A 27,075-nucleotide genomic window follows, 5' to 3' on the forward strand; every position below is an offset into this window, starting at 1 on the left:
AGCAGCTAGATGATTTTGCCAGTTACCAGTCCTTTCCGCAGCAATGAATAATTTAACGGTGTTGATACAGCGGATATATTGTACCCAAAGCTTGGCTGTACGGAAAAGAGCACCAAGTCTACTCATCATCTGTTCCATAGCACTGTTTAACTTCTCCAATACTTCACAGTTGTTGATTTCATCAGGTGGGATCTCATCATTGATAAGATTGTGGTAGATGGCCTTCAGTTTTTTCAAATCGTCTTCCGATTTGATCTCTTCTTGTAGGAGTCTGCCAATGATTGTTAATCAAAGAGCACTTTGTAAGAGAAAATGGCCTCTTAGGCCTACTGCTCTCTCTATCGCCTTGCCTGAAATCATGTGTTGAACCGCATTTTCACCATAAACCACTTGCAAGCATTTTACAATACCGGATCCTTTCATTGTAATACTGATGCTTCCTAAGTAACTTATCAAAGTGTGGAACCCTCCATATCAAAGTGTGGAACCCTCCATTACCGACTATACCAACAGGTATGCACGTGTCTGACACTCTAAAGCAGTTCGCCTTCAGATATCAACTGCTCCTCGTACTGAAACGGTACAACTGTGATTGTGAACTAGGTGATCATGGTTTCATCCGGTTTGAAGTTCAAGTCAGTCTACGCACAATAAAAAGCCTGTGAATTACGTCGAAATTGCATGCTTTTATCACCCAGATCACATATGACAAGCCGACAATGCTAAAGTAACCCAGTTTTACATAGAAAAGAGATTTCTGGTCGTTACAATTATATAAGAAAACTTTGCATTGCATTACACATACAAATTGTTGTTTATTCATTTTATTTTTTTCTGGCGTCACTACAGTAGGCTATATAAATCCGAAATTTTGTTTTTGTACATCATTCGCTCTGAAGATGCGCATTGCCATGATGCGCGAAACGTCAGTGAAGCAATAAACAACGTATCTATTTCTGCTTTTCCTTTCGCATTCATCAGATGAACGCTGCAATTATTGCTAGAAAAGATACGTAATATTCCTGGTAAATATCCAAACTTCTCAGTATTCACTTTATTTGAAAATCGAAAAAGTGAGTTTTGACAAAATTAGATAGAAATACCTACCTTCACTAAACTTGCTATCAAATTTTTTGCTCAAAGCCGATTAAAGAGGATTTTGGATAAGTTAATCTACATAAAATTGCGCTTCTTTTGGTACCAAATTTGTTAAGTTACGAATTTTTTCCGGGTTGGCCCTTTTTTTGAGCTTAGATGACTACACTAATACCTTATGTGCGTCAACGGGTTAAATATAAAAAGAAGGAGAATTTCTTAATATCAAGAATGTTATTATTAGGCCCTAGCTATTATATATCACTTTGTGGTTGATCTAACAGAAGTAGCGACTGGCGAACTGAGCAAGCATTTTATGAATCAAAACTTTGACCACTCCAGGAAACCGCGGAGAACTTACGTATACAAGTCAACGACGAAATAAAACAGCGACAGGCGTTGGAGGTGAAACGTCAGCAAAACACAAAAGCTCTATTGAAAGAGAAGACAGGTGAGCTATTAAGTATTTGTTCTTCATGGTGAAATGACCAAAAGTTAGTCATTATAAGAGGTGACATACCTTAACTACCTGGCTGTATTTGTGTTGCATAATGGCGACCAGCTTCATGCATTTAGCTTGTAAGAGGTATTTGGCAACAACTAGGGCTGGATTTAAGTAAGTAATTACTTAATTAAAAATCTTTACTTACTACTATACTTAATTAGCTTGCATAGGGATATATGCCAGGGATATATACAGCGGAGATTGGTGCGATTTGTCTGTGTCTGGACTAATTATTATCAACTGTAAGCAAACCATCGCTGCCATTGTAGCGTCATTACACACAGACGACACTTTGTTGTATTTTTATCTCAACCAAACAAAATTACTGGATGACATAATTTTATTATAAACATCAACAAATAAATAAAAACATCATAGATCCTTTTGCGTGATGTAATCTCCACTAATCCCAGATCTTCAATGCCTGTAAAAAACAAAGCGAATAATTGACGTTGATGTAATGTTGACACAATTAATTGCTATAACGTTGATACAACGTAAACAAGTCTCACTTTATTGTCCAACCGATCCAGTGCTTCTTGGAGCTTGGATCTTTCCTTTATGTTCAGACGTTTCCTCCTCCCATCTCCATCATCGAGAGATCGCCACATCCTAACTTCCTTCTCAATCTTGTGCAACACCTCGATGACGTCATTGACAGGAAGGAGGTTGTCATGGAGATGCAACCAACGAATCTAAACACAAATTAATTTTGATTCAACAATTAAACATATACAATTAAGTTGTGACTTCTTGTTTATTTATTTTATGTTTACAAGAATTATTAGAAAATGAATAAAATTGGAAACTCGAAATTACTTTGTGAAACTTGTTGCACTGAGACGTTAAAACAACGTAATGCGACGTTGAATCAACGTAACAACTGACCATGAATCAATGTGTTGGTTATAAAAGTTAAACATAACTCACGGATCCAGGCATCGATTTGATCGCCTCCTTAAATGAAAGGAATTGATTGGAATTTATTCCGCATAAGGACAGACCAAGGCTTCCAACTCGCGTCAGCATGGACTTGACGAATGACGTCACAGCATGGATGTCATTCTGAGTGTCGGAGGATTCCATCCGTATCCTCACTTCATCAAAATAACTTCCTGCTGTTACTGTCACTTCCAAGTCGTTGCCTTCCCACAAGACCTTGCTGATGGGGATGATGGAGCGATCATCATTGTGATCTAATAATGCAGAAATAATATTAGCTCGGCTAACCAGGGTGTAGTCTAAAACCACAGTTTAGTTCTAAACTTAAAATAAACAAACATTGAACACAAGTTGTTTACTAAAGATTAAAACATTAATTCATTTATATCGCAAACAAAAGTATAAACGAATATTTTGAACAAAACTTTCAGGTTTGAGGCAAAGTTCTAATTTGAAAATAACCTGAGTAGACTTTTGTTAGCTGGTCACAAAATCACAAGTTTTGTCTTCAACGGCTTCGACGTTTTATGAAATTAGGATAAAATACTTAGGCTAGCTTTACAGGTGGAAACTAAACTTTTGTTAAAACATTAATCTAACCAGAGCTTGCAAATTAAAATAAACTTTGATTTCTTTTTTGATAAATCTTTAAAGCAAGTTTAGAACTTGATCATGAAAATTTCTCAATCAGCCATTTCTTGCTGCAGCTCAATCCAAGCTGATGCTTTCTTCAAACTCAGAAGAAACGGACAGACTTCAAACAAACTTTAAAACATTTCTTTGATGAAACCAAGCAGAATAATGACAGAATTGAAAGCTAAACCAACTGACAGAATTGAAAGCTAAACCAACAACTATATTTCTTGCTGCAACTGAATCAAAGCTGATCCTTTCTCTTCAACTACTGAAAACAAAATGGCTGTCGCCTGCGGATTTGGGCGTAGTGTTGTCCAAAAAAAAAATATTTTACCAACAAACTTAAGTAGCAATTAGTGTCGGAAAATTCATAGTTTGGATATTGAAATTAATTTAAATTAAACTAATTTTTAACTTTTGTTTCATAAACATTGAATCTTCTGTTTCTAAGGAAAAATTTAACATTCTATGAGTTCCGTAGGCTACAGCCCTTAGAAGGGCCATTAGGTATTGCTGTCCAACGCAGCTTACAATATAAAAACAATTTATTGCTAGCTTTTTTCTCTGGCTACTTTGTTAAGTTTGATGATGTAGGCTACTTCAATATGCTACTAAATACAACGCTAAAACAGATTTTTGTTTTATTCAAATTTGAAATCAACTTTGGCAACAAAAAGGCACTATTTCTTGTGTGTACAAGTAGAGTGACATTTTACACGACATAAAAATTTTACCGTTCCATCGCTTTAAAAAAATGTCAAAACTTTTTCATGGATATACATGCACACTTTAAAGTGCTTGATGCAATGGATTGCTTTTCTCAATATTATCGTTCTTCTTAATTTTTGTCATCTACAGCAGCTCCAAATCATCCTATTTATGTCTGTTTTCCGTAATAATTGTTACATTGTGATGGTGGCCTATACGTTTTATTCCTTGGTATATTTTAATAGAACTTTGGCGAACGCTGTATTCTAGCGCGCAATTACAGATTGGTCGTTGGCCTAATCTGGGTTGCTGCTATGAATCCTTATCCTCAGTTTTCTCAATCTGGGGATGAAGATTCAAACCAACAGCAGTTGTTTTTGTTTTTTTGCTTTCTTATAGAGTCTTGTTTGTTTATGTGTGGCGCTATTGAAGCAAAATAAATTGACTTGACTTACTAATTGTTCATTGTTGTGTATTTTGGTTTGGTTTTGTTGAAACAATGTACACTGTACAGTACCTTGCTTTTGTTTTCCTTTGGTCTTCTCTTTTGAGTTTTTGTTAATCTGTGCTTCTCGTTTTATTTCACAATATATTTTGGTTGTACGCCATTTTTATGGTATAGTTTCTTTCTTGCGATTTTTAATACAAGTAGAAAACTTTTGTATGACTCTTGTTGAATGAGTTAAGAACACAAAAGAGTTATTTGTCGACCAGGATGGGACTTCTGATCGACTAAACGAGAAGCTTAGACTACAGTGCTACGCAGTGTGATTAGTTTTAGTTCCTACAGGTTTTAGTCTTTAGGCTACCATTAACTTCTAGTAAAGATGGAGAAGGTGGTGGAATTTATGCATTCGCAGCTTGAACAGATAAAACAACAAATGCAGCAGCAACAGAAAACTCAAGTTTTCCTCACCAACCAGTCAGCCAGCATTTGCAAGATAATCCTCAATCTAGCCGCACAAGAGCCTACAGCAAAGCCCATCAATGAACTTACAATGGAGGAAATTTCGAAATACATGAAAGCACAATTCGACCCTAAGCGCTTCGTTATTCGTGAACGATTTCGTTTCTGGAGCAACTTGAAGCGAAAACCAGGTGAGACTGTTCCAGAATTGGGTGCACGAATAAGGCAAGCCGCTGTCACGTGCGACTTTTCTTCTATTAGGCCTACTAATCCATGAGACGAAGCTTTACGTACTTGTTTTATGTGCTCGGTAAGAAACGAAGCAGTTCTTAAAGCTCTCTTTAAAATTAAACCTGACAATCTTACTTTTTCACGTGCTCTTGAAATAGCCACAGAAACTGAAGACGCTGAAAAAGTGGCTAAGAAGATGGTGTTTGGCACTGAACCGTCGGTGGTACATAAAGTTAAAGGCACCGGTAGACGATTTTTTTTCAAGAAAGCTACCTTAGTCAATGCTAATTAATGCGAACAAGCAAAGTAAGGGCTATCAATGTGGTAATTCTAATCACTATGCTGTCACGTGCGACTTTTCTTCTATTACTAATCCATGAGACGAAGCTTTACGTACTTGTTTTATGTGCTCGGTAAGAAACGAAGCAGTTCTTAAAGCTCTCTTTAAAATTAAACCTGACAATCTTACTTTTTCACGTGCTCTTGAAATAGCCACAGAAACTGAAGACGCTGAAAAAGTGGCTAAGAAGATGGTGTTTGGCACTGAACCGTCGGTGGTACATAAAGTTAAAGGCACCGGTAGACGATTTTTTTTCAAGAAAGCTACCTTGGTCAATGCTAATTAATGCGAACAAGCAAAGTAAGGGCTATCAATGTGGTAATTCTAATCACTATGCTAACCACTGCAAATTTTAAAATGTAGTCTGTCATTTCTGTAAACTTACAGGGCATGTACAATCCGAATGTCGTAAGAAAGCCGCACAAGTGCATTCTTCTAAGGTCAACTGCATACAGGAAGTAAATACTGTTCATAATTCGTCGTGTAAAGTTCCTAAACTCGAGGTTCGAATTTTTATTAAGTCTTTTCCTGTCTTAATGGAACTTGATACAGCTACAGGGCGAAATTTCATCTTTTCTGAAGTTTGGTCGCAGCTAGGCAAACCTAACTTGCAGACTCCGCAGCTACGCTATCAGTCGGAAAGTAAGCACTCGATGCCTATTATTGGATCTTTCACAGCCGAAGCGAGCTGCAATTTGAGATTGAGTTCAACTCTGATTGTAAACAAATGTTTTTAAAGCCCAGACCAGTGCCTTTCGCTATTCAAGGAAACTTAGCTCTTCCCTATGACGGCGGCATAGAAAAAGGTATCTGGACACCTGTACAATTTGCGACTGGGAAACTCCTGTAGTAATAATAATAATATAATAATAATAATAATCATGCTTTCGTTTGCGCCCATTGCGATGACATACAGTACACTGCGATCACAGATGCGATACAACAGACGACAGGAAGCAGCGAAGTGACATATAGTCTTCGAGTCAGCTGCTCCCCTTATTTTGGCTTGCCTTTAAGTGTCTTTCGCCGAGACACAGCCGCGTGCTCTGGAGCGGTGTCGAATCCACGTCCTTTCGAACATCGCGCAGACGTTCTAACCACTCGGCTACGCAGCCGACTCTATGACGGCGGTACTAATTGTACTAATTGTCGAGGTTTCTACCGAAGGTAAAAAACCCAAATGAAGAGTTTGTGGTGACTATTCCTCGACGGTTAATCCACAACTTAAAACTCACAGGCACCCTTTGCCTCTTCCAGAGGATTTAATGCTTAAACTAGGGAGTGGCCACGGATTCACTAAGATTGACTTGGCAGATGCTTATAACCAGATTAGGCTAGGTCCAAAGAGTCGAAAAATATTGGCATTAAGTACCCATAGAGGGGTTTTACTACAAAATATTATGCCGTTTGGCATCTCTTCTGCCCCAGGCCACTTCCAAATAATAATGGATGATCTAACTAGTGACCTTCCAGGTGTATAGCAGTCTACCTGGATGACATTTTGATAAGTGGAGCTACAACAGAAGAGCATTTCCAAAACCTTAAGCGACTACTCGATCGTTTATCTTCGAAAGGTCTTAGATGTAGGAGAAAAATGTAAATTTGCCCAGGCTAAGGTGAAGTACCTAGGCCAAAATCTTTCTAAACAGGGAATTTCTAAGGGTGTGAAAGTCGATGCCGTACTGAACATTTTTGTCATCTACAGCAGTACCAAATCATCCTATATATGTCTGTTTTCCGTAATAATTGTTACATTGTGATGGCGGCTTATACGTTTTATTCTTTGGTATATTTTAATAAAACTTTGGCAAACGCTGTATTCTAGTACACAAATACAGATTGGTTGTTGGTCAAATCTTGGTTGCTGCTATGAATCCTTATCATCGGTTTTCTCAATCTGGGGATGAAGGTTCAAACTAACAGCAGTTGCTTCTTTGTTTTCTTTTAGTGTCAGTTGTTATGAGATGGTGGCTGACTAGATGACCACTTATGGTCTTTCGCTACCATCCTGATTGCGCAATAATTACCAACAGCTGTAACTTACACTGCATTATTTTTACTTTTCTTTTACCATGCTTGTTTGTTTATATGTGGCGCTATTGAAGCAAAATAAATTGACTTGACTTAGCCTACTGTCTATAATCATGAAAAAATTGAAGGTTATAGTCGAAAGACAATCGAAAAGTCGACATCGACAGTCGAAAGACAAGCCACACCACAATCGACGGCATGGCTTTAACGAAGGCGTAGGCTAAAATGTTGAAAAAAAGTTAAGCAATCTTGTCAAGACCATTTCAACTTCACAAGCTCTTTCTTGTGTTTCTCGGCAGTTGAGTGTAGGCTACCAAGAATTGACAACGATAAACACGTGTTTCGTCCATGAGGCTGGGCTCTTTTTTTCGGTAATGGTTAGGATTCAATTGACCGACCAAAGCAGCGGTTGAGAACTATGTGGCATAAATTAGTGGTACGATACTGATGCACACAAATTATCTAAAATTAAAATTTTACCAAAGCGTACTAGTTCTCAAGCTTGACCCGCCACTTCCTAGTCTGTTCCAACATCAGCAAGAGGAAAATTGAGACAGGTACATAAGCTTGAGGCAACCAATAAGCATTATTTTATATACTCACAGATTACCATCTACCGTGGTGGGTTCCTTTCATCAGAGTAAGTCCCTCGCCTCATTGGTCAGGATCATCCATGTAAGTATGGTGTGCCTGCTGAGTGTTTGGGTGTGTGGACTGCTCCTAGACCAGACGCATTAATGATGAGTCAGGTAACAATTCCATTTTATATGGAAAAATGTAAACCTGCAAGGTAGTGGCCATCCATCTTGAACTCTGAGCGTTGCGGGATAAAAAATGCCTTGTCTGATGGGTGAAACACGTGTCTATCACTGCCAATTCTTGCTACACTCGACTGCCGAGAAACATATGTGTTTGGAAAAGTCTTGATGGCTAGTGTGGAAGTTACACTGGTATGGTTAGCAAAACACAATGCTCACTGTTCTATAGTGAGTCGTCATGTAGTGTTGACGCCAGGAAGATCGCTCCTTCTCAACAGGTCTTGCTTGGTATATTAATTGAGCTTGAACCACTCAAAAAGCAATGCAATACTGAGTTTTAGTCCCTTAAATATCTTCTTCTTCAACAGATCGATCATGTTTGATCAGCTGTGATCTCCCATATGAACTGCCACCATATTATTCTATGTTTCGTTTTTGTTTTGTCTTTTGCCTTTGTTTTTATTAAATATAGACTACCCCAAAATTGGTGAAATATTTTTAGCATCGAAATAGAAAACTGTCTTTACCAGGTAATAACATTTACTTACTTGCAGCAACTTCTCGAGTTATCTTGTACAGCTCTGAAATGAATACTTTCTGTCTTTCCAACTTTTCATCTGAAACAAATTACATTCTCATGAAAATTAAAGCTTGCCATCATTACCTTTGTAAACATACAACCTCAGCTATGGCAAACAGCACATTTGCTTTATTAATACATCACTATAAGTTCTGAAAATAATTTCTTTACTAAAATTTTTAGTTTGTAATTTGTTGTAAACTTTTGACGAGCGGTACAGATTTGGGTTCCGCCAAAGTGTTTGCGAGATAACGTGTAAAGAAATTCTGGAAATGCGTTTCCAACTTTACTACACTCTGAGTTGTCTTTTTTTTTTTATTTAAAAAATAATCTTGGTGTGCAAATAAGCTTTTCCGCGTTCGAAGTGAAGAAATATACTAGCCTGTGTTTTTAAGTTACTTCATATGGTGTTGTTAAAGTCCTAATTCACAAATGTTAAGTATCCTATACTTTACCAGGTGAAGGTAGTCGGATTTGCTGAGAAGGTTCTTGGCGTGGTAAAGCAACGGATTCTGCTAAAGGTAACTGGATGGTTGAAGAGCTTGAAGAGCCTACATAAATGCAAACAGGTTTGCAATCACTAAACAATAGAGGTTAAAGTTACTTGCGGGAGTCGTACATGACTGTAAAGCCACAAATATAAATGTTAATCACAGTGGTAAATTATTGTCATGATTAAAACGAGGCCTAGACGTAAAGTTTGTTATTTTAATTAAATTTGAAATAAACCTAAAAGCACGTAATCATCAATAACAGCACAAAGATTCGAAAGGTTTGAAAAAGCATTTTCTTCTATGGTTACGTGAAATAATGTTTTGAAAGCTGTTTCTTTTAAACACAAAATCATATGATTCATTTCTTACTTGGAAATATTTTTTTTGTGAAATATTTCAATCTGCTCATTAACTGTTGGGGTTTTGACTTTTGAAAGACAGATGAAACATTCTTGGAAGATGATTGCGGTGGATTTGAAGAAGTGGATTGTCTGTTCAGTTGTTGAGATTTTTGATGAAAGGAATCTTGGGACAGATCTGAAAAACGAACTAGAACTGTTGAATCCCTTAATGTGTCGTAGCACAGTATTGTGCTGTGATATGATGCTATGTGTGCCGCCATGGGACAACTATAATCTAAACATACATAAAATTGAAAAACAATCTAATCATTCAAAGGCTGGTTGATGTGCCTTCAAAAATCAGCACGAACTGTCAGTCAGAATTTCTATGACGTAGTTTATATTTTTTGCTTTTCAATTTAAAATAATAGAGAGCTGCTTGAAAATGCATTGCTCAGGCGCACAATTCAAAAACACCAAGAAACTAATTGTAAAAAGAACATTTTTCTTACTATTAAATGCACATACAGTAGAATATGCTCGCACACTCTACCTTTTCTGTATTAAGGTAAATATAAATAAATAAGAAGTATCTGTTTCCATTTGTGAGTGGCTGAACAAACATGCCTGACCTGGATCAGAGCTAATACAATTTATGATTTTGCATGCCACGTACAATTGATTCACGTTGCGCTGTAGCTGCTCTGTAGTTGTGAAGACTTTTAATGTTCAGTAGCTAGGCTACTTGTCACTAAGTTGTCTTTGTTTTGGTGCTGTTTGTTTTAATTATTGACCATCCAGCGAAAATAATACCTGCCAACAGGGCAACAGAAATATGTATAAATGAGCAAACGCGAACGTTGAGACGTGGTAGCCTAGATGTAGAAGTTGGTAAGCTTGTTGAGAAGGTGATGGTGGTTCGTCTTTTGTGACTAGATGCACTTGAGCACTACTGGCTGACTTTAAAATGTTGTCAGCAGGGTATATTCTTACTTTGAGGAGGTTATGAAACAAGGTTTGCTGGGAAGGTTTTTGTGTTGTAGAAGATTTGATTGAAGGATGTTGGTTGGTTGCAGGACCCGAAGTGGCAAAAAGAAATAAAAATTAGAACTTATTCTTCGTCGTAAGAACTTATCAAGCGCCAGGAGTGTCACTAAGTGAAAGACACTGTCTTGGCATGACACCTAAAAACACGCCTGATTGTAGACATGAAGATTTTCTTTCTCGATATTTCATTTAGCAAACTTACTATAAATCTTCAACCACTGTGCATAAGCCTGGATATGAAAACGACAACAATTGTCACCATTACTTGAGATAATTATTTAGCAACCTGTTAGGTTGTCATAGCTTCATCATCATTAAGAATCAATATTCAATAATAATAATCAATAAATAAAGTAGGTTAGCTTTGATGGTTCAGTTTCTTTGCAAACAAAGAAACATCAAGCAACGTTGGTTCGACTATTGGTCTGTGCAGTTGAGCGACACAATTTTAGCTCAGGTATTTATTGAGTGCCACCTAGTGGATGGAATAATTTATAAGCAAGAGGATTTTAACAAGAAGCGATTATCAACCTCTGTGACTACGGCGATAATGAAAAATTTCTAAGATTAAATTTTCAAAATAGTTTTCTCAGTCTGAGAATAGAGATTCTCACAACCAATCAACGATTAGTGTGCATGTACAGTAAAAATCCTTATCATCCGTGACTTAATAGCTCAATGCAGCTGTGTGGCCAATAAGAAACCAAGCGAAGGTTGGCGCCGCTCGACGTCTAACCAGTTGGGCGACTACTTTACGTTTATACAAATCAACATTGTTATTTCAACATAAAGTTTGAGTGGCCTAGTCGATATTCCTACTTGAAGCAATTTGTGAAGATGGAAATGATGATTGCGTCACTGCAGACGAAGATTCATCTGAAAAAAAAAAAAAAAAAATGAAACACGATGTTGCAAAAACAGAATGAAGAAATTTCATGCTCTTCGTCGTCGTCGTCGTGTGAGCGTCTGGGGCCGAGGGTCTATCCTTTCACCACTCCAGATTCACGATGTTCCCGGACTACACTGGAAAGCTACTAGAGAGCAGCCAGTCTATGGTTTCATCATCCATCATGACACGCAGATCTTCCACTTCGTTAGGTGGCTTGAAGATGGAGCAGTCATTGATGATGTGGTCTGTGGTCTGTTCCTCGGCACCACATTCACAGGAGGAAGAAGAGGCCATTCTCCATTGGTGCATGGTTGAGCGGAAAAGCCCGACGCCCGTACGGAGACGGTTGAGGCGCACCCATGCCTGTCTTGGTAGCGTTAGACCGATGGGGCGTGTGTCGGCGTCGGAGATGAACGAGTATAGTCTGGTGGCGCTTGACTTCCACTCAGAACTCCATTTATGGTTCGCCCAAGCAGCCGCAGAGATGTCTTGTACATCAGCTTCGTTGATAAGAAGTTGAGCGGCTGGCACGAATGGGTGTCTTGATTTCAGTCGACGGGGTGCTCGTTTGGGAGAGCAGAGATCTCGTGATGGAGAAGGTGGTTAGGCTCCAGTGCCCGTCGACCGAGGGACAGAGTGGCTTCTTCGCGACGAAGCTCAGCAGGTTGGATGCCAGCGAGAATGGGAAGATTGTCCAATGGTGTGGGACGCAGGCATCCGGTCACTGTGCGCAGGGCGCTGTTTATGACAGTGTCGATGTTATGGAAGTGAGCACTGTGGCACCAAACAGGTGCACAGTACTCTGCTGAAGAGTAAACAAGGGCTAAGGCTGCTATACGCAAAGTGTCAACCCTCGCTCCCCAGCTAGAGCCAGCCAGGCGCTTGAGTAGCGCAGCGCGGGATGTGAGTTTCTTGCGCAGTGACACCAAGTGGTGGCGGTATGTGAGCGATCTGTCCAGTGTCACCCCAAAATATCTTGGCTCGGGGCAGAAGGACAGAGGTTTTCCGTTGTTCTGGACGTGTAGCTCACGATCAGCTTCCCGATTATGGAGGTGGAAAGCTGCTGCCACAGTTTTGGTTTCGCTGAGTTTCAGTCGCCAGTTCTGGAGATAGGCTGAGAGAGTTTTCATGTTCTGGCTCAAGGTGTCTTCTAGATTTTCCCACGACTTTGTGGAGTGGAGAATTGCCAGGTCGTCCGCATAAGCATATTTTGCGGAGACCGTAGTTGGCAGGTCGTGGGTGTCGATGTTAAAAAGAAGTGGAGCCAGGACCGATCCCTGTGGGACACTGTTTTTCAGGCGTCTCAGTCTGCTTCGCCGTGAGCTATCGGTGGTGAGGGTGAAGCTTCGATTCCTGACAAGTTTCATAATCATATGAACCATATGTCGGTCAGGAAGCAGGCGAAGCAGCTTGAAAGTAAGGCCGCGATGCCATACGGTGTCATAGGCAGCTGTAAGATCTGGAAAGACAGCGCCGGCCTTTTTTTTTGCCTCACAGCAATCCTCGATGTCTTGGGTTAAGAGTGTGACCTGATCTACAGTGGATTTTCTGCGCCAAAACCCAACTTGCTCTTTTGGAAGGAGCGGGTCGATGATTGGGTTGACTCGTGCGTAGATCAGTCTTTCGAGGATCTTAAAAGGAACACAGAGGAGGGATATCGGACGATAACTCCTTGGGTCCTCTGGTGGCTTGTGAGGCTTAGGGATCGAAACTACTAAAGCTCTTCTCCAGATTTTTGGGATTGTGAGGTGGTGCAAGCAGGAAGAGAGGAATCTACGTAACCAGGACTTTAGGGCATGGCCAGCATGGAGCACAAGCTCAGGGCAGATCTTATCCGGCCTTGGAGACTTGTGTGGTTTCACTAGGCGGAGGGCGGTGGCGAATTCCTCTGGGGTAAAGTCTCCAGAGATTGCTTCCTTTTGTGGTGTTTCCACTCGCCAAAGGGCAGATACTTCCTTGGCAACAAGGCGGGATGCCTTGCGGTCCTTTGTCTTGTAGACCCCGTTCTGCACTAGCTGGGAAGCGATGGCATTAGCAGAAACGGGGCACTGACGAGGGAAGTTTGCTGAGCATCCAGTGAGATTGTTGACGATGCTCCATGCTTTGCGACTTGAGTGTGAGAAGTCGATGGTTTGGACAGCTTCGTTCCATCGCTAAAGCTTCTTTGTGTCCAGCCGCTCAAGTAGTCTGGCAGCACCACTTGTGGCCCTTAGTTAAAAGCGATAGAGAGCTTCACACTCAGAGTCCCAGCATGGTGTATAGCTGGTTCGATGGCCACGTGGTATTGTGGCCTTTGCCGCAGTTATTATGGCATTGTAGAAGTCCTGGTATGCCTCGTCTGCGTTGCATGTTTTAGGTGATGGTAACTTTGCAGCAGACTTATTGGTCAGGAGGCTGTATTGATTCCAATCGGCTTTTTTGAAGTTCCATCGCTTCACCGGTGAACTCGGGACAGGAGCCACAAGTTTTGGGGCGATGATGAAGGACGGCCGGTGTTGGGAACGCGGAAACTTCTCAAGCACACGTTTGTCTGGAAGAGAGCTGTCGACACTCGCGAAGGCCAAGTCAGGGTTTGTCCCTGTTCCTCAGCGGCCGGAGTGGAAACTGGTTGGTTCCTTCATGCTCTTGATGTAATGTTAGTGATCATACAGGCTATAAATCATCTTCGATTATGAAATATACTGCTCTGAAGCAGCTGCGTGGTTGAGTTGTTAAGAAATAAAGATTGTCGGCACATGCCAACGATCGTCTAGCCCACTGGTTACCAAAAGTAATCTTACTTGTAGCTTAACAAGCAAGCACAAATTGTTCCTTGTCACAAGATAATCGCAAAATATGTAGCTTATATTCCTACTTGAAGCAATTTGTGAAGACGATGTTGTTAGTTGAGATGACGTTTGCGTCAGTGCTGACGTAGATTCTACTGAAGGAATTTTGTTAAAGCTTATATTGTTGGAATAATTATACGGGAACAAAACTAACAACAGGAAAAAGTGGAAAAACTGCAAAAATTTAAGGCGTGCATATGATGTAGACTTAAAGCATACATGTAAATCAAAGTACATTTAAACACGGCCACCAAGCCTGACAATATGTCAACAATAAATGTTTATTGGAATATTTATTTTTTATACGATAATATTACCAGAAGAGCTTGGTTGGTGGCAAGATGATGGTGTTTGCGATGAGGTAGATGCTCTTAAAAGTTGTTGGGTTGATTTGGAGGTTGAGTTGTCTGTAAAATTTTAATAGGACTTTAACTATAATGAAGTTAAAAGACTTACCTTGTTAGCTGAAATAAATAAACTTCAAAACTAAATTTTTCGATTTATTTTTTACTTCGAAATATTTTTTTCCTCAAAGATGTAAATCTGCGCTTCAACGGTTGAAGTTTTGAGTCTTGTGGAGCTGAAGATGAAGCATTCTGAGATGATGATTGAGGTCGATTTGAAGCATTGGGCGGTGTAGACAGTTGTTGAAATTCTTGAAGAAGGGAATCTTGAGGGAGATCTTAAAATAATATATTGTAAGATCTTCTTCTTGCGTTTGAGGCCGCCACAGATCACGTTGTTACATCCAGGCGCAGCAGCCAATGGATTGTGTATTCATGGAGCGTTGTTAGGTCCACATGTCTATAGATTGCTATCGCTACAACTCTCACCAGACAGGGTCAGAATGTGATTAACTGTTTAAAATACACTTATACTTTACTTGAAGCGAGTTGTGACGTCTGAGATGTTGATTGCGTCAGTGTTGACGTAGATTCATTTGGAGGAAGCTGCTGGTTGACTGCAGAGATCGATAAATCTGTAAAAATGAAACACGCTGTTGAAACATAAGATTAACGAAATTTACTGCCATTGAATTAAACGTTCAAGCCGATTGCTACAGCTATAAACTCTACCAGGAACGGTACTGATTAAAATTATACAAAATAACATCAAGTCTTAAGGTTTTATTGATTAATTAAAATTTGTTTAAGGAGGATAAATTATTGCAATGATTTTTTCCCATAAAGTTGATAAATTATGTCCTAACTTATTATAATGAAAAGAAACACGATAATATAATTTGTTATTAGTTTTATGATGAATAGTCTGTGAATGAAACACAGACTTACCTTCATTCATGATCGGATCCAAAAGGAGTCCGGCCATGAATTGGACAACCACAGACCAGTGATCCTCCAGTAAGTTATTTTGAACAAATGATGTAAAATTTGGTAATGACATTTCACGACAGATGTATAAAGCAGTGAAGTACTCTTGGAAAGTCTGGTGGCTAAAATATAACCGTTGCTGCCCTTCCAGGAGTGCGTATTCTCTGTTTGCTCCCAATAGAGTAACGACAAGATCTTGAACTACCTGACTGGTGAGACTTTCTTTTATAAGATCGTCTGTTGTGATCAATACTGTTCCTTGTTTTGTTGCTTCATACGCGATTTTGGAAAGTCTGATGACAATATCATCAGATATTGAAACGGCATGTCCAGAGGTTTTAAGATTTAACAATACAGTATAAAATATTCTGGTCATCGTGGATATATCATCAATTTGTGACAATCCAAGGCATGCTCTCACGTAGAGTTGCAGCATCAAAGGGTTGTAACACATTGATGTCAAATGAGGAGCTTTTACTGTAAGATTGTTCCAAAGAACCTCGGATTGTTGTTGGTTGTTGACAAAGGCGTCGAATAACAGTTTCATGTTGTCAGACGTCAGATCACGAATGAAGTAAGTGCGTTTGGGTCGGCATCTTATTGGAATATTAAGCATGGCGTGTGGTCGAGAAGTGAATATCAAGTGACATTTTTCAAGAAATTTTCCCAAACAAAGATTAGAAACAAGTTCCCAATATTTAAGTAGAGTGTTGTAGTTGGATCTTTTCACAGTTTCTTTCAGGGTCCAACTTACCTGATCAAATTCATCCAAAATGATGAAGCAATTTTTCTGATTGTCTGTGATGCATTTAAAAACAGAATCCTTTTCTTCCTCGCTTAAGTTGTACTTGCAGTCTCCCAATAGAAACTCTTTTAACACGAATTGTTCGTCGCAGTTGTTCATTTCCATGAAAAGCTTCCTTAGGACAAGACAGTCGTCATTTTGAGAAAGGCGTCGTGCCAGGCGTTTTGATAGAGTTGTTTTGCCTGACCCAGGATATCCAATGACCGACACAAACCTGTTCTTTCGGATATCAGAAACCAATTGATCGATTGTTACGGCTCTGTCAGATCTGAATAACTCAATTCCTTGACTTTCAGGATTGTAGTTGTCATTATCAGGAATGAACCTTCCTTGGTAAAAATCACCTTTAAGCATTTCAGGATAAATTTCTGGAATGTTCTCTGGAGAAACATCAACGTTAGAAACATCGACGTCATACTTCGGGTGATAAAGTTTGCGAGTTCTTTTTTGAAGTTTTTCAAATTCTTTTGTTGAACCTTTAAATAAAAAATAAAAACATTTGCAAACATTGTTTTTCAATTCAAAGAAAATGAAGGGGTGTACCAGCAAACATCTATAGGATTGGCCCATGATACAAGAGAAGGATCCCCAGAGGATACAAACTGATATGAATAAATCAACAAGTGAATAAAAAAATAACAGTTAACCTCTCAAGTACATGTAGCTCCACACAGAGTGAACAGAGTTTGTATCCTCTGGGGATCCTTCTCTTGTATCATGGGCCAATCCTATAGATGTTTGCTGGTACACCCCTTCATTTTCTTTGAATTTTAATACTTATATGTGCCGCTAGAATCTAATTTCTTGTATTTTAGATCCATCTCAGATGATTGTTTTGTCCTAGCTCAGTTGCAAATTCTTGTCTTTTTTTCTAGTTTTTATTTTTAACAGTTTCCTGCCATTTCTTAGCACAAATTCTTTTAAAAAAATCACACTTTCTAATAGGCTGTAAAACTACGTTTCGCTGAGGTCCAAAGTTAAAACTTAAATCCAGGCTCATTGTCTCACAACAATCACTCAAGTTTCAAATCATCATCTCAACCAACGCTTCAAGTTCAAGACAACTTTCACTTTACTACGCTGAAGAGATCGGAAGATCGAAGCACTGGCCTTTGTCCGTAGTTACTTTTCGTAATGTCTTTTTAGACATTCTTTTTGAGTCAATAATACTTTTAAAGAAATAAAAAAGAGTCAAAAGGCATGTAAATTTCACTCTGTGTGGAGCTACATGTACTTGAGAGGTTAACTGTTATTTTTTTATTCACTTATTGTTTTTCAAAGTGGCAACTTGCGTTGCTGTTAACTGTATTTGATTAAACTTTGGGTGATTCATGTTTTAACAAAAGTTTATTAGATATTTTGTATAAGATACCTCATTAACATCACAGCAACAGTTTACTTACTTTTTTATCATTATAAATCGATTTCGCTATAACTGCAGTTTCACAACTAATTATAATTGCAGCCTAATATAACTAATCAATTATCATCAATTAATTCTAATTATATTCTATTCAGTCTCACAACATCAACGTGATTCGATGATTTATTTATTGATTAAGTGATTAAGCGCAGTAACGGTTCTAGTTTTAAACTTTTGTAAAAGCTATCAGTATTCCAATGATACGCCTGGAGAAAGGAGTTTCTTAGCTTTGCTAAGTTTTACTAGTTTTACTAAGCCATCCTCTTTGGAAGCTGACAAAGACTTATTACAGATATACAAATCTTAGTAACATTAATGGTGTTAAATACAGAATGAGAATGTTAATCAGGCATTTATTGATAAAAATTTTCCAGTTGCTGCAGATTAAGCTACCACAAGATGTTGTAAATGACAACCAACTTTATTTCCGACGTATCGTCAGTCAGCACGACTGACTATCAAGGTGGTTGAAACATTGGGTAGCAAATTTGCCTTTTTTTTTAAACTTTGTATACTGAAAATTTCTTCATTTCAGACAATATGGTTCTGTATTGTCCAATATTGCTGCTAAACTGGTGTTTGCATCAGCAACTGCATCAGCCACCTTGATAGACAGTCGTGCTGACTGTGCTGACTAGGCTATTACAAGATGCTGTCATTTATAACATCTTGGCCTCTGAGAGAAATTTAACTATGGGTGCGAAGAGTCATTCCGGGCCCTCTTCTCACTCCGGGCCCCCTTTGTCTTGGGCAAAAAGTGTGATGTTTGCTTAGGCGTATTGCACACCACACAACATTTTACTGCAGAATTAGACATCTGTGTGCAATAATAGTATCAGGCTGCAATAAAACTATTATTTAGTGTTTTGTGTTGTGCATATCATGTGATCTGTCCATGGATCTGTCCCTCGCCAATTTGTGTATCCTGCATTGAATTCGTGTGTCAGTTGTTAATGGTGCTGTTGAGAGGTGTCGCATGTTAAATCCGTTAACGTTACTGAGTGTTATATACGGTATCTGGTACAAGTCAAGCTCTCTACCAACTCAAACACAACATCTTGTTAAAACATAATCAAATTAATCATCTGACCAATAAACTTTCTTCTTTAGCTTTTGCATTCACCACATGCCTACACCAGAGGTAAACGAAGTTACTTTTTTTACTCCGGCTGCGTTCCTGCTCTGACAGTATTGACTCCGGCACCTGCTACGAAATTCATTTTGAAGTGAAATAAGCGTGAAACTACTTTTTTCAAATAGTTTTAATATACTTTTTCAAACACACAAAAAGCCTAAAATACCCGTTTTTTTAAAAAAAAAACTAGCGGGTTGGGCTTTTTAAAAAAAGCCCGGGTTTTTCTCAACTCTGCTTTGCTAAACTGTGTCTCCCCGGACAAAAGATTAACCAACTTTTATGATTTAATTTAGGGTGCTTTTAACAAAACAGTTTTGTATACGTAAAACATTAAATCACCACTTTGGGCCTCTAATTTGCGTGCAATGCATTCAATTACCTTTCTGGGCCCTTTTTCTACATTACGGGCTCCCCTGGACTAAAGATTAACAACTTTTATGCTTGAATGTTGTCGTTTAGGATGGTTTTAACCAAACAATTTTGCGCATAAACTATTAAATTACAATTTCGGGCCCCCCAACAATCACAGTCCTGGGCCCTCAAGGGTACGCCGTACCCTCCGTACCCCCTCTCATAGGCCTTGCTTGTGGTAGCTTAGGCTTAGCCTGATATATTGAGGTGTTGGTTCTGAAAAAAAAAAGAAAATCAATGTCCTTCGATTTCAAAGCCATGTCATTTTTCACTGGGTTTACTAGCTCACTCTTGATGATGTTGTTGATATAATAACACTCGTTAGAGTTCCCAATCTGTGATGTGTGATAGTTGGGTACACACAAAGTTGAGCATTTGTTACTTTGAAAATAGCGCGTTGTCGCTACCGTTACAATATGCATAAAGCGGTTCTACCAGTTGATGAAAATTAACGCACTGCCGCTACAAACAAAAAGTAGCGCGCAGTACCTCTATTTTTACGCGCTACTTTAGTCTTATACTGACACTTGAAAGCTCTAATCAAGTGCCTTGTGAAGTTAAAACAACCTTGAAAACAAATGATATCACCCTTTCAGTACCACATTCGTTTACACTACAACTTTCACGTCGTTATGGAAAAACTGTTCTACGTGAAAGTTTATTCTAATGCTTCTGTGTTGCCATTGAAAATGTCTTTTATTTTAAACGATTTATTTCACTTTACAGCTTCGGTAGAGTGTTTGTCTTGTTGAACCATAGGCATACGAAGCCGAGCAACGTTATCAAGTTTAACATATTTAAAGATTATTATATTTACAAAAACACAAAACTACGCAACAATTAAATATCGAACGTTTTCGACATCACAAGATGTCCTCTTCAGGAATAATATACATACAACTTAACTACATCTGAATATAATACAATGGTTATTATAACTATAAACAGGAAAAAACAAAAACTGCACAGTACTTCTGACTAGCTCAAACTCAACGATAGGCTCCACGAGAATCAAAGTTAACTGCATCAAAAGGTGTTAAACAGATCACATGATATGGTAGAAAGGCAAGGTGCGAAAAAACTAATTTTAAAATACAGAGAGCAAGAAAGACGAGCCGCAAGCAAACAATTGTCTGTTCAAAAGTGGATTGTGATGTTTTATGTACAAGGCTTCCAAGATCTTAGTTTGATACTCAGACCTGCCTCTGGACATGATCTCAAGTTGCTTGATAGAAACGTTGTTTTGACATTCTGTACATGAGAAAATGTGATCTTTAATTGCGCTTTTATGTACAGAGTTCAAATTGACGTGTTCTTCAGCTCTAGTCGATAAATGTCTTGTTGACATACCGATGTATGTCAGGCTTGCATCACGCAAACAACTGAATTTATAAACGACATTAGAACATAGAGCAAAAGGCGTAGGCGACTTCAGCTGGAAAATATCTGCCTACTTTGAACGTTCTATCTTTATTTCACTTTAAAATGGAAAGTAGCGCAGAGCGGAAGTATGACTGAAGCAAACGCCTATTCGCTACCGCTACGTTAGGACAAAAGTAACGTCGCTACTGCAGCTGCTACTCTAACAAAAATGTAGCACCGCTATTACTACCAAAAAGTAACGCGCTAGTAGCAGCACTGCAAAAGTAGCGCTCCACTGCCCCCATTTGAGTGCACAACTGCACATGTGTTTGTCTTGGACGTCAGCAATGATGGCTTCAATATATTTTTAATTACAGTTAAATTTAAAATCGCAAAACATAGTTAAACAGAGTTAAACTTGAACAATCTCAGCTATGATTACGTATAATTATTTTAAGTTTATATTACATCGTACAAACTTAGAATCATTGTCGCACTTGATCTTATATTTAACTTACCAGGATTCGAAGATGATGATTGAGTGAAAGGATAGACATGCGATGGAGACGAAAATGAATGAGATGCAGATGCTGGTGTTTTTGGAATTGTGTCTTGCAGTAATTGCCGATCAATTTCGGTTGGAGTAGCTTCAATATAACATTCATAATATTGCTTATTGTTTTAGATTGTTTATGAAACCATAAGTTACAAAAACAAAATAGCAAATTACACAATCTATCCTCTGATTGAAGTAAGCCGCAAACCAAGCACATAAACCTCATGTAAAATCAGCCGAAATACTTGACGCACAACAGTTTAAAGCTTTTTATCAAACCTATGTATTTATATCAAAACGATGATTAAAGCGAAATGTTAAAAACAAGTGAATGTCAAACTTACTTTGTTGTTGCAAGTGGCGAGATGAGGAACTTGATCTGGTGGATGATTGTGGATAGTTGGTTTCATGTGAAGATGCTTCAGACGAACCTTTCAATAATTTGTAATGAAACTTAACTAAAAGAACATTAGTTGTACTTATTTTCTGCTTGCAAACACCGTTTTTTAATATTATTATTTATGCTATTGTACTGTATTTTATTGTTATTTGCTATTATTATATATTTTTTTATTATTGTTGTTTTTTAGCTGTTTATGTTTTAACAAACTATGTACATTAACAAGTACCAGCATAACATCCATTCATCATATTTGACAATCACGTAACCTACTGTTGTTGTAAGTACGCTTCAGGTCACGTGTGTCAAACTCCTTTCCTCGGGTCATTTAATGTTTTCAACATTTGTTAGCTCGTAGAGTGATATTAAATTCTCTTTAAAACTTGGCCGCGATATGTTTCACCATCAACATTATTTAATTATAATAATGTAGTCTATGTTTTCATATAGCGCTGAATCCATCGCAGATATGCGTTGCTTCTCAGCGCTTGATAATGCGGACATGATTGAATAATCAACTGATGTAAACATTACATAATCATGTTTACTTTTATAGCCTATCATGTTTCCGTAAATGCGCTGCCAATGTCATAAAAATCGCTGTTAAATCTACCATGGCTACCTAGAGGTAAGGCGGGATTTGTCACATTTTGCATAGTTTTCCAGATTTTGCCAACTATTTGAATAATTTTTTTTTAAAACTTATAATTTTTACGTTTACCCCTTCTTGACTGTCTTCTCCAGTTAATGTAATGGGTTTTAAAATCATCAGATGTTGAAAAACAGACATGATTTGATCTCATAAATATCAATCAGACTCTTAATTTCTCAATAACAGATTGAGCAGTTTTCAACTTATTTTTCTTATTTTATATTACTTTCCCAAGGCAACAAAACGCTTTTATATTGTTACGAGACAGCAAAAAGTAAAATAATCTCAGAAAATGTCAATCAGTCACTGGCAGTAGCGGTAATCAAAATCTGTAAAATGTAACAAATCAGGCCGCACTTCCAGGTGGCCATGAAACTATACCTATTGTGTTTTGATCTAAACTGAATAAACATCAATATGCGCAACAACACTTCACTTGTTCTGATAGAATCGTTATTGCCGGATGTCGTTTTGCAGGCAGTGTGCAAATAGGTTAGTTTCTAATTTAATATATGAAAGTTTTTTGAAATAAATTTTGCAATACATTTCGAACCAGTCTGGCCCCCGACTGGTAGCGACTCTGAGCTCGAGATGCACTTGTGTTTGCCAGCCCTGCTTTGGGTAATTTTGTCATTACCTGTGTTTCAATTTATTAATATTTCAATTATACATAAAATTGCAAACCCTCTTCATTTATAGATGGAACATCACTCCGACCTGGTTGGTTGCTGCTTACGGCAAGATGTCGCCTGTAATCTTGCTGGGAACCTTCTTCATCTATAGATGGAACATCACTCCCACCTGGTTGGTTGCTGGTTACGGCAAGATGTCGCCTGTAATCTTGCTGGGAACCTTCTTCATCTATAGATGGAACATCACTCCCACCTGGTTGGTTGCTGGTTACCGCAAGATGTTGCCTGTAATCTTGCTGGATCATTTGCTGACCAATCTGCTGACGGTGATGGACAACGTTTAGATTGCCATAATTCTCCACAATCGGAGGTTGTCCTAATAACAAAATACATTCAACTTTAACATCTTCTTGATGAGTAACGATTAAAATTTGAACATATTCAGCGTAAATTTTGAGATTGTAAACAGACTCACCACGATTGGTGCTTCCCAAAGCTTGTCTCAAGTCTCCGGTTAATGTCATCAGAGTATCTGTAAAATTCATAGAATGTTTATTACAATTTTTAAAAACCGCTGGTTTTGTAACTTTTCATATACTTTAAGATCCTTATAATGGATTACTTTATTGAAAAGCTAAAACGTGGAATATAAAACATTGGAAAGCTCACCAGAATTTTCATGAACTGGTACAACTGATGAGAGTTCGTTTCCATCTTCGATTACGTTGTCAACAGAGCTGCTTAGCTGTTCGTTGATTTCTTGAGAATTCATTTTTGTGGAGTTTTATTTAGTACAGAGGTCTTCAATATCAATTAGTTATTATTATTGTATTAATTAATATTACTAATACTCAGCAGTCTGTCCTGCCTTCTAGTTCATTGAAATCTTGCTAAATAATGTGGAATGATTTGTATCAAATGCAGTCACTTGTCATTGAAATCTTTTACAACCTGTTTCACCCTTAGTTGGGATCACCAGAAGGTTTTTATTCAAATAAAATGAAGTCAAATAGATTTTATTTATATAAGAACCTTCTGATGACCCCTACTAAGAGTGAAACAGGTTGTAAATTTTTTAGAGACTAGTAACTGCATTTGTTGTAACTCGCTCTGCTTGACTTTTTGCTTGACGTTGAGCACTTTTTTATAGCATTAATATTGTTATGATTTATATTTGTTTATGAAACTTTAACCTGATTTCTCTACAAAAGCAAATAACGCCGAACAGAAACAACAAAGAAGTTTTAGAATGAAAAACTTTGTCTCTGATTATTACAAAATGTTTGGTTTTGGTCGTCATGGCAACGCTTTCATCGTTACCAACAAAAAATCTGACTTTTTATTACACTGGTGACGTGACAAGACCATATATTTTGAAGCGATTATGAAGTCAAACAAACGCTGTTAAATTAAGATAAAAGTGATGACGTAACCCACTTTAATCTTTCCATGAATTCTTTCATTAATCCTGCATCTTACCTCTGCAATGAACTCAACAAGAAGACGATCAAAAATGAAATCACTGATTTGGTCAGATTTGTCCACTAAGACCTCACGCACAATGAGTTGATATTTCACCCTTCCAGCTGAAGTTACTTTCTAGTTTGAAGAATAACGAAGCGGTTCGCGTTTTATAACAGATAATCACGTGAACAAGGAGTGCTCTGGAAAGCGAAAGAAAAAAGGAGTCTGTCTGAAATGAAAAAAAATGAGTATCCTACATTGATTCACGCCGAGCCGCCACTAGTAGAAGCTGAAATTGAGCTTGACCAAGAATACTGACACACCTCTTCATTTTTGCAATGGGAAATCTAAACGCTAATTGTCGGTCTTAACTGAAACCCACTCCCACACAACCCGCGTCCCACCTACCTAGGAGTGAAGCTCGATCAATAATTTACCTACAAACACCATGCTGAAGCCCTTCATGTTAAGCTATCAGCACGCAACAATTTTCTTAGATGCTTAGCTGGAACATCCGGGGGTGGTAGCCAGAGCCTCGGAGAGAAATCAGCAGTGGTCGGGAAGCAATACGAAAAATTTGCCCCAATTTTTTTTCAGTAAAAATAAAAGATCAAACTGAATTTGCCTACTTTCCTCAGTATGAAATAAGGCTGTTTGAAACGAACTGTTTAAGTTGAAACGAACGAAACCTTAAAGATTTTTGGTCCGAAACGAAACGAAACATTTTGCAGCTACTAGGCCATTACTAAGACAACAGAAAATTTTAAACATCATTTTTTTGGAAACAGAAGTGCAACATAAGGAAAAGAGGTCGAAGGTGTCAGGTGTCAGGTTTGAGAAGTTTTTTAAATTAAACAAAACTTCTACTCAAAACTAAAACGATTCAGTAGCCTACAAACAAGAAAAAGAATGGGTACAGTCAACGGAAGTTATAAAATCGTGCAAAGAAGGCACGTGTCCAATGGTTGCTCCTGAGAAAGAACATGTTCTCATCGTTGCTCTGAGAAAGAACATGTCACAAACCCTTGATGTTTTTTCTGCTTTCAAATCTTTCCTAATTTAAAATGTAGCCTCTTGATAGATACAATTTAGCTCCATGTAACATATTTATCTCTAGTTGATAATTCTTTGTCAAAACGTGAAAGTTGACACACACCGCCATACAACATTCTATAATTCCATAACCTTCTAAATGTTGCTTTATGATTTCACAAGACGCTCTGACTACCACGTGCGTGTATTGTATGGTACACTCGACGTCGTTGCCTAAGTCGGCCAATCATATTACACCGTTGGCCAACATAATGCAGAGTTTGTAGACTCAGTATGGATGCATTTTGAAAACTATACATTACAAGTGACTTATTTTCGATGTGCATCATTGCAAGATATTACAATTGTGCCAAACCCATTCCAATTCGTATATTACGTAGTCCCAGAGTACGCTTTTACGTTTTCTTGGTCATGTCGTTTGTGATAAAATATCGTAAAAGTTTCAGCATGAAAGTGTTGGAAGTCAAAATAAAAACAAGCTGAACTGAAACCATTATATTCTGCTGTTTATAAACTAACCAACCGCCGTATTGCACCAAATACTTCATGTTTTTGTGATAAATTAATTTCTTTGAATTTTTTGCAGTAGCTTATAGTTGAATTATGGTTGAAAAATGTGAAGCTATGAAGTTGCATTTGATTATCAGAAGCATCTTATTTCTCAAACGAATTTTAGACTTAACTGTTTTGGACAATACAATCGGTGTTCGACTAAAGTAGAAACACGAAACTTCAATGCGAATCTGAATCAAAACTAAAAGTCATTAAAATTTGATTCAAAGGTTTATGCTTACGTGCTGTACTTGGAAACCTTATTGTAGACGCATAACCAATAATATTCAATACCTATGTTCCTTAAAGATATTGTAAACAATCAAGACACGGAGTTAGTTTCAGCCAACTAATTTTTGAAATTATTCCCTCAAATATCACCGATAATAATTAATATTTACATTTATTTACAGGTTAACTTGTCTTTTTTGGAAAAACAAAGAAAAAACTTTCTTTTTTCAAGGCTCAGTATTCCTAAACAATAATTACTCAGACAGCAAAATCCATCATTTTTACATTCCATCATTAAAAATCATTTTACAATCCATCATTAAAAAATGACAGATTTTGCTGTCCTGGTAATCACAACAGCAGTGACATAACGTTCGCATCAACGATGCTCTTGTCTCATGGCTGGAAGGCTCCAAAGACATTTTTTAAAAGCTGACTTGATTTCGTCTTATAACAAATAACTGAAACGTAAAATTGGTTCTAAGCCATTGTAGGGAAGCAGAAATACCTTTCATCGTTCGCACGCAATTCATTCGCTGCTGCAACTGCTTGAATGTGTGTTTGTTCAAACTTTTCCTTCAAACAACGTTACATCTACATCATATGCCTGGTAGGACAAGAAGAAACATTCCTGACCCGTTTGCTCAGTGGTTACGCGCCTGGCTCAAGATCACGCGGCGCAAGTTCGACTCTCGGGGTGTGCGTTTGAGCAACGCATTTCAGGAGAGCTCTCCAT

General features: G+C 38.0%; 1 protein-coding gene across 3 annotated transcripts; it reads right to left on the reverse strand.

The window, feature by feature from the left end:
• Nucleotides 1-1,879: 1,879 nt before the first annotated feature.
• Nucleotides 1,880-23,923, reverse strand: LOC145764714 (uncharacterized). 3 transcript variants are annotated; one of them, XM_082576373.1, is made up of 16 exons: nt 23,709-23,923; nt 23,515-23,571; nt 23,125-23,415; nt 21,700-21,786; nt 21,318-21,446; nt 15,625-16,944; nt 15,216-15,311; nt 14,844-15,014; nt 14,650-14,739; nt 11,435-11,491; nt 9,597-9,764; nt 9,189-9,284; nt 8,702-8,770; nt 2,531-2,796; nt 2,113-2,295; nt 1,880-2,024 (listed from the first exon to the last, which is right to left on the reverse strand). In XM_082576373.1, exons 1-16 carry the CDS (start codon nt 23,809-23,811, stop codon nt 2,004-2,006), a joined length of 3,204 nt encoding a protein of 1,067 aa, XP_082432499.1. In that variant the 5' UTR covers nt 23,812-23,923; the 3' UTR covers nt 1,880-2,003. The 3 variants fall into 3 exon arrangements, with proteins under 3 accessions (XP_082432499.1, XP_082432500.1, XP_082432501.1); XM_082576374.1 differs by lacking the exon at nt 21,700-21,786 and having other exon boundaries at nt 23,176-23,415; XM_082576375.1 differs by lacking the exon at nt 14,844-15,014.
• Nucleotides 23,924-27,075: the final 3,152 nt, after the last annotated feature.

This window comes from Aplidium turbinatum, chromosome 2 (genome assembly GCF_918807975.1).
Source record: "Aplidium turbinatum chromosome 2, kaAplTurb1.1, whole genome shotgun sequence".
Taxonomy (NCBI): domain Eukaryota; kingdom Metazoa; phylum Chordata; class Ascidiacea; order Aplousobranchia; family Polyclinidae; genus Aplidium; species Aplidium turbinatum.

Excerpts from the sequence above, each read along its gene's own strand:
- LOC145764714 (XM_082576373.1), bottom strand. The coding sequence starts at position 23,811 with ATGAATTCTCAAGAAATCAACGAACAGCTAAGCAGCTCTGTTGACAAC. Across the intron at positions 23,416-23,514 it reads TTTGGGAAGCACCAATCGTG|GACAACCTCCGATTGTGGAG; the intron begins GTGAGTCTGTTT and ends TTTTGTTATTAG. Across the intron at positions 21,787-23,124 it reads CGTAAGCAGCAACCAACCAG|GTTCGTCTGAAGCATCTTCA; the intron begins GTCGGAGTGATG and ends AATTATTGAAAG.